The sequence below is a fragment of the Micropterus dolomieu genome, linkage group LG23 (genome assembly GCF_021292245.1).
Source record: "Micropterus dolomieu isolate WLL.071019.BEF.003 ecotype Adirondacks linkage group LG23, ASM2129224v1, whole genome shotgun sequence".
In the NCBI taxonomy this organism is placed as follows: Eukaryota; Metazoa; Chordata; class Actinopteri; order Centrarchiformes; family Centrarchidae; genus Micropterus; species Micropterus dolomieu.
In genome coordinates this window covers 3,556,372-3,563,846 of record NC_060172.1, presented here as the reverse complement: position 1 = coordinate 3,563,846, position 7,475 = coordinate 3,556,372, and the positions used below count along the sequence as shown (strand labels likewise).

The window sequence follows — 7,475 nt, the reverse complement described above, 5'->3', positions numbered from 1 at the left end:
GAAGACGTGTAAAGATTAAGATGTGTAAAAATTATTGATCGTTGACACGAAGACGTGTAAAGATTATTGATCGTTGACACGAAGACGTGTAAAGATTATTGATCGTTGACACGAAGACGTGTAAAGATTATTGATCGTTGACACGAAGACGTGTAAAGATTATTGATCGTTAACACGAAGACGTGTAAAAATTATTGATCGTTGACAAGAAGACGTGTAAAGATTAATGATTGTTGACACGAAGACGTGTAAAGATTATTGATCGTTGACACAAAGACGTGTAAAGATTATTAATCGGTGACACGGACACGAGTTAAGATTATTGATCGTTATTGTTGATATGACGACGTGTAAAGATTATTAATCGGTGACACGGACACGAGTTAAGATTATTGATCGTTATTGTTGATATGACGACGTGTAAAGATTATTGATCGTTGACATGAAGACGTGTAAAGATTATTGATCATTATCGTTGACATGAAGACGTGTAAAGATTAATGATTGTTGACACGAAGACGTGTAAAGATTATTGATCGTTGACATGAAGACGTGTAAAGATTATTGATCATTATCGTTGACATGAAGACGTGTAAAGATTAATGATTGTTGACACGAAGACGTGTAAAGATTATTGATCGTTATCGTTGACATGAAGACGTGTAAAGATTAATGATTGTTGACACGAAGATGTGTAAAGATTGATCGTCAAACAGAATCGTGTTTGTGTCTTTAGGGGATCCAGAGGAAGAGACCGTCAGAGGTCCAGACCGCCATCCTAAGGAGACACCTGTTAGAGCTCACGCAGAGCTTCATCATTCCGCTGGTGAGAAACAGCCAATCACATCGCTCTGTTCACTACATGTCGTGACGATGACTCGTGATCCAGTTTGTCCAATCAAAGAGCAGAAAATCTGTGTATTGAGTTTAACCCTGTGTCTTGTCTGATAGGAGCGGTACATGGCGAGCCTGATGCCTCTGCAGAGATCGGTGACGCCGTGGAAGGTAACAGGAAGTGGATCACCTGTGATGTCAGCAGTGTGGGGGGGACACCTGGTTGATTCTGTCTGTGTGCTCAGACTCCTCCTCAGGTTCGACCCTTCAGTCAGGAAGAGTTCATGTCCACTCTGGATCACACCGGGCCTCAGCTCACGTCAGTGCTCAAAGGTGATTGGATGGGACTGTACAGGTGAGTCATTCAGGTGTGTTCAGGATGTTTTAAAGGTCTTTTCCTGTTTCGCTTCTCAGGAACTCATTTCTGTTGTTCTGAACTCGACAGGAAGTTCTTCAGGTCTCCCAACTTTGATGGATGGTATCGTCATCGACATAAAGAGATGACTCAGAAACTGGAGAGTCTTCACCTGGAGGTCATCTGTGACGCCGTGAGTCCCTCCATCAGTAAACATAAACAGCTGTTTACTGTAAACATACAGCTTTTAGAATGTAAACATCTACTAAACAGCTGTTCACTGTCAACAAACATCTGTGACTCTGTGAGTTCCTCCATTAGACCACTGTTGACAGTAAACACCTGGTGAACCTGGTGCCCTGTCCTCCCCAGGACCTGCTGAGGTGGACCAAAGACAAGTCCGAGGTGGAGATCGTGGACCTGGTTCTGAAGCTCAGAGAGAAGCTGGTGAGCGAATCAGAGCCAGAAACTGAATCTGAAAGAAAAGTCAAAGGTTTGAAACCATAAAGTCAGAATAAAAACCAGTGAGGAGAGAGAGTAACAAAGCTTCCTGTCACTAACACTGTGAGGTCACCTGTGTAATGACACAGGTACACAGGTGAGTCGGCCAATCAGGTAACGTGTCATCGCATTAATCAGATGTGCTTTCAAATACTGAGACGCATTTTTACCCAGGTTTTTCAGATAAAAGCTTACAGGCGCGTCTGAAGTCTTTAATTCTAGTGACAGGAAGTGTGTTTCTGACTGCTGTTTTTCAGATTAAAGCTCGACGGCAGCAGCTGCAGGTGAAGGACGGAGTTTTAAACAAACTGGATACTTTTATAAACTCCATCATCAGAACGCTGCCTGGAGACCTGCAGACGGTCCTGAGTACACACTAAGTACACACTAAATACACAGTAAATACACTGAATGTATACAGTACAGACCCACAGTGTCGCAGCAGCTCGTCAGATGTTTTTTGGGGAACGTTTGGATGTAATGTTGCTGAGACCATTTGTTTTCATTCATTTCAGCTTCACACATTTGTAATATTCTAATTTAATAAAAGTTCTGCCTTCAAAAGATAAATGACTGTATTTTATTTCATTGTTCATTGACATTGTAATGAGAAGTTAATTTCTGCTGACTACAGAACACAGCTGAACTCAGTGACGGAACATTAAGAGTAGCACGCCACGTCTTGTTTGTGGAATCCTTTGCAACTAAACATAGAATCTCTCCTGGTGCATGTTAACAAGTCCTGCGATCCGAATGACGCATCGTGATCGGATTAGGAACTTTTTCAGCTGAGCCTCAGAGTCACGCTCATTAAATATCTTTTTTATGACTCTTGAAGAAAGGCCCAGATGTTAAAATCGTTTTGATCTGAAAGTAAAGATGAAATGTTGCCTCGACTAGAAAACAACGTGGAATCCCTGAAATGAACCAAACTGAGTTTGTGAAGCAGGAAAAAGTTTAATTTCAACAAGGGAATCAAAAATATACATGAGTGATTTGAGTTTCTCACAGCTGTTCATACAGGAGCAGCTGACAGAAACTGAACTTCATCAAGTTTTTCTATGAATTTAAATGTCACATGATCATCAGGAAACTACAGCCCCCTTCATATCAACATCCTGTCAGAGGTTTAAGAAACTACAGATTCTTCTTCAGGGGTTTTAGGATCTCTTGCCAGCGGTCCACCAGGTCGCCCCCTGCAGCCTCATGACGCTGAGTTTCTCCTGCGGGCTGAAGTGCAGGATGGTCAGGATGGCGGTGAGCGTCTGCTGCCTCCCGCTGGCGTCCTGCAGTGTCAGGAACTTGTAGATGACGTTCTTCAGGTACTCCATGTTGGCGCCCTCTCTGCTCTGATCTCTGATCAGCTTGTCGAGTTGTACTCGCAGCTCGTACACCTCCTCGTCGTGTCGCTCTCCGTTGGCGATCAGCCTCGCCTGCAGCTGGTGGAGGTCCTCCTCCAGCCGGTGCTTCTGGCGCCGCAGGCCGGCCGCCTCCACCTCCTTCCTGGCCAGCTGCTCGGCGTACAGCAGCAGTGTGGGCTCGTTGGGCGTCGCTCGCTGCAGGGCCTGGCTGATGATGTCACCCTCGCTCTCGGGGCCAGACTCGTGGTCGTCGGCGACCATCTTGTCCGTGTCGCTGCTGCAGCTGAGCGCGGCGGTCCGCAGCCTCTCCAGCTCCTGGTCTTTCTCGTCCAGGAGCGCCATGGTTCTCTCTCTCTGTTTGTGAAGCTCCGCCTCCAGGCGCAGCAGGTCGTCGCGGTGCAGCGCCTCCAACCTCTCCACTTCCTGTCTGTGAGTCTGCTGCAGCGCCGCCGCCTGCTGCTGCCGCTCCTCCAGCTCGTGGCGGTGTCGGGCCTCGGCCTCGTCGCTCTGGATCCGCAGGTTGATGTACTTCTCCTTCAGCTCCGACAGCTGGTCCCGGATCTCCTCCAGCTCCTTGGCCTGGCAGCCATCTTTGGTGTTCTTGTTCTTCAACACCACCTGCGCTCGCAGCTTGTAGCGCTCAAACTCGTCCTTGAGCTGCCGCAGCTCCTGCTGGTAGAACAGCGCCGAGCCTTTGTCTCCGCTGAGCTCAGCCTCGGTCTCCACGAGGTTCTGGATCTGGATATTCTGGTCCTGGTTCCTCTGAGCCGCTAGCTGCAGCAGTTTCTTCACCTTCTCCAGCTTGTCCTTCAGCAAGCTGACGTCCAGCTGAGACTCGTCCACGCCGAGGTCAGAGGTCGTCCTGCTGGAGGCGGCGATGGCGAGCGTTTTGTTCTCCGTATCGAGCTGCAGGATCCGGTCCCTGAGCCTCTGAGCGGTCTGCTGGTCTCTCTGCCTCATCTTCTCACAGGATCCCAGCAGCTCCGACAGTTCAGAGACTCTTTGCTCCAGACCGGCAACCCTCACCTCTGCCGCCTGAGCGCGCTCACGCGCACGCTCCTCCGCATCACACGCCTGTAGAAGACACAAACCGTCATGAGACACCGAAGACTACGTGGGAAAAGGTCTGTACTTGTACCTTTCTAGTCTTTAGACCTCATCACAACCTTTTACACAGTGACGGAGAGTCTGGGGTTCAGTTTCTTGACCAAGGTCACTTTGACATGTAGACTGGGGGAGATGGGGATCGAACTGTTCTGGAAATTGGACGACCGCTCTCCCCCCTGAGCCACAGTTTCCCCTGTCCCCTAGACCTGGTTTTAGATACAACAGAGACCGGATCTAACTAAAACCAGGTCTAAACTAACCAATGCAGTTCCGGCTCTGTTGTACCTTCAGGTTGTGGAACCGCTTTGGTTAGTTTAGACTTGAGCTGCTCGAATGTCATTTTTTGAGCTTCGATAGAAATTAAGAACGAATAATCAAAGCCGAACCGGGTTGGTGGCTGCTGTGCAGAGCAGAAGGAACCGTAGCTGAGGGTCCAGAGAGGGTCTGATCCAGCAGGTCCAGAGCAGAATCCAGGAATAGTTTCGCCGGGGCGGGGGTCCAGGCGGAGAGCAGACGGGATGAGCGGTGTTTCCCGTAGCGGAACTAAATCTAACATGTTATTATGCAAAATATTAATATGCAGAGTTTGTTTCCAGCCTACAGTTTGAAACTGATTAATTTTAGAATGTAAGAATTTGACTGTTTTGATCTGAAATGAAATTAAGCAGTTGTAAAATTTATAAATGCCATAACTTCCACCCTGCTGCTGTCATCACTCAGGTTAAAGTGCTCCCACACAGCTGAGGGCTTCTTTTAGTTTCCCCTTTGATGTGAACTGGAGCGTTGCGTTCACTGCTGTCAGCGGAGGTCAGGCGCGCAAAAAAACCCTTAATAATCGAATCTCATAATTGAAAATCTAATGTGTGCGCCCAATGGTCGAATATTCTAATATTCGGGTCCAGCCCTAGTTTAGACCTGGTTTTAGTTAGATCTGGGAGGCAGAGAGGGAGAGAGGGAGAGGAGATGATGAGAGAATATTTGCGCTGCGTGGAGCTCTGTCATCAAATACGATTTTACCCATTTTAAAATCAATGGAAAATCAGCATTGATAATGTGGCAGGACGCCACAAATAAATCAGTGTGTGGGAAACGCCTCCTGGATCGCCAGCTGGATCTTTGCCTTTATGAAGGCGTGAGTGTCAGCATCTGTGACTGAAGTAAAGTTAATGTGCTGAAGGCTGCAGGGACGTGAGGCTACGCGCTGCAACATCATCCTCACTTTGATCACGTTACAAGACCAGAAACCGCTCCACAGGTCTCAGTTACTGCTGACAGTTTAAGATATATGCATATTAGCAAGTTATGGCAGAAGAGAGAAAAGGCTTAACAGCCAATGATAACTTACATCGTGATCAACCACCTTTATTCGTCATGGTTAGAGTTTATTTTTATTGTAGAAAACACTTAACGGCTTATTTCAACAACCCGAAACATAAATTGGTGTTGAAACAGTATCAGATTACAAACAAGCCAAAAGAAAGAAGGAAACTGTGTCTTATTAAAGTATCATAATGCGTCTGTGTTGCAGGATTTTGCTAAATGTGGTTGATGGATTTTATCGTTTGAGTTTCAGAACGTGCGTCGCTTTAAATGTTGCTGCCGCAAGGAATTGTGGGACTGCATTCTCTCCTTTCCTTTCATAAAGGATGGTCCGGTGTACCCTATGCTAAAGGAGATATGAAAGGAAGCATTGAGGCTCCTTTCCTCGGCTTCTAGAGAATCCGAACAGCTATCATCACGACTGCCACTGAAATACTTCCAGTTCACTTCACTCAGTCAGAACCTTCCTGAGCAAAAAAGATTTTTCGGGTGCAGCCCTGGTTTTAGTTGCAGAACTGCTTTGGTTAGTTTAGACCTGGTTTTACTTAGATCCGGTCTCTGTTGTACCTTCCTGGTCTCGATGTGGAACTGCTGTGCTTAGTTCAGACCTGGTTTTAGTTAAATCTGGTCTTAGTTTTACCTTCCTGGTCTCGTTGTGGAACTGCTGCTGGAAGTGGTTTTTCAGCTTTGTCAGCTCTCGCTGCAGTTCGTCCACTCTGGGATCTGGTTTCTTCTGGTCCTCCTCGGCGGCTTGCAGCCTCCTCCTCAGCTCATCTCTCTCCTCCCTCACCTTGCTCAGGTGAGCCTCAGACTCTGCCCCCCGGTCCACGGCTTGTGATGTCATGAGGAGCGTGGCGTTGGCGTCCTGTAGGCGGAGCTCTGCTTCCTGTCGCAGGTCTCTCTCCTGCTGCAGGATCCGCTGCAGCTCTCGCAGCTGCTGGACGTGGTCTCCCTGCTCCTGCTCCCTCTCGTGCTGCTGCGTGATGATGCGAGCGCGGCTCTCAGCCAACTGCTGCTGCAGGGCATAGAGCTCCGCCTCATGCTGCGTGGTCACGGCGACCAGGCGCTCCTGCAGCTCCTCCACCTCCTGCTTCAGCTGGCGCTTGTCGGCCTGGAAGTTCGCCTCCATCCGAGACTTCTCCTGCGTCACTGTGGCCAGGGCGCTGGTGAGCGTGCTCAGTTGGCTCTTCTGCCGGGCGGCTCGGCGGTCCACCTCTGCGCTTGCCTGTTGCTGCCGCTCCACTCCCACGGTGGTGCTCTCTGAGCCGCCAGCATCGGGGTCGGACCTGAGGGACTGCAGGGAGGAAACATCACGTGAAACTGCTGCCACAATCTACATGCGTCATCAACCAGTACGACTTCATGCCACCATCGGATGTTGCACATTTATTATCGCTAACTCCACTGTGTAACTCCTGCGCCCGGCCGGAGTGTGATAACAATAGTCATATTCTAGTCGAGTTAACCATGGTTTAATCGACTATATCATGGTCTCGCTGCCCTCTAGTCAGGTTCGTCTTGCTCTAGTTGACTTGGTCATGCTATCCTTTCGTCAAGTTTGTCACGCTCTAGTCGACTTTGTCATGGTCTCGTCTCCCTCTAGTCGACATGGTCATGCTATCCTTTAGTCAAGTTTGTCACGCTCTAGTCGAGTCGGTCATGGTCTCGTCGCCCTCTAGTCGACATGGTCATGCTATCCTTTAGTCAAGTTTGTCACGCTCTAGTCGACTTTGTCATGGTCTCGTCTCCCTCTAGTCGACATGGTCATGCTATCCTTTAGTCAAGTCTGTCACGCTCTAGTCGAGTCGGTCATGGTCTCGTCTCCCTCTAGTCGACATGGTCATGCTATCCTTTAGTCAAGTCTGTCACGCTCTAGTCGAGTCGGTCATGGTCTCGTCGCCCTCTAGTCGACATGGTCATGCTATCCTTTCGTCAAGTCTGTCACGCTCTAGTCGAGTCGGTCATGGTCTCGTCTCTCTCTAGTCGACATGGTCATG

The 7,475-nt window shown here is 48.5% G+C and overlaps 2 protein-coding genes across 4 annotated transcripts in view; one reads left to right on the top strand and one right to left on the bottom strand.

The window, feature by feature from the left end:
• Window positions 1-2,260, top strand: part of dennd6b (DENN/MADD domain containing 6B) — an 8,951-nt gene extending 6,691 nt beyond the window's left edge. For 2 of the 3 annotated variants that reach the window (XM_046039212.1, XM_046039210.1), the window contains exons 15-20: window positions 737-826; window positions 952-1,005; window positions 1,080-1,189; window positions 1,280-1,382; window positions 1,511-1,636; window positions 1,948-2,260. In XM_046039212.1, the coding sequence (XP_045895168.1) occupies window positions 737-826; window positions 952-1,005; window positions 1,080-1,189; window positions 1,280-1,382; window positions 1,511-1,636; window positions 1,948-2,070 (606 nt within the window). In that variant the 3' untranslated portion in view covers window positions 2,071-2,260. The remainder of the gene's footprint in view (window positions 1-736; window positions 827-951; window positions 1,006-1,079; window positions 1,190-1,279; window positions 1,383-1,510; window positions 1,637-1,947) is intronic. The other variant, XM_046039213.1, reaches the window with a different exon arrangement.
• Window positions 2,261-2,627: 367 nt separating this feature from the next.
• On the bottom strand, window positions 2,628-7,094 carry gcc1 (GRIP and coiled-coil domain containing 1). The gene is made up of 3 exons (XM_046039501.1): window positions 7,056-7,094; window positions 6,119-6,811; window positions 2,628-4,125 (listed from the first exon to the last, which is right to left on the bottom strand). The coding sequence occupies exons 1-3, from the start codon at window positions 7,092-7,094 to the stop codon at window positions 2,851-2,853; spliced, it is 2,007 nt and encodes a 668-aa protein (XP_045895457.1). The 3' UTR covers window positions 2,628-2,850.
• Window positions 7,095-7,475: the final 381 nt, after the last annotated feature.

Excerpts from the sequence above, each read along its gene's own strand:
- gcc1 (XM_046039501.1), bottom strand. The coding sequence starts at position 7,094 with ATGACCATGTCGACTAGAGGGAGACGAGACCATGACAAA. Across the intron at positions 6,812-7,055 it reads GGAGACGAGACCATGACAAA|ATTGTGGCAGCAGTTTCACG; the intron begins GTCGACTAGAGC and ends TGACGCATGTAG. Across the intron at positions 4,126-6,118 it reads TCCACAACGAGACCAGGAAG|GCGTGTGATGCGGAGGAGCG; the intron begins GTAAAACTAAGA and ends TGTCTTCTACAG.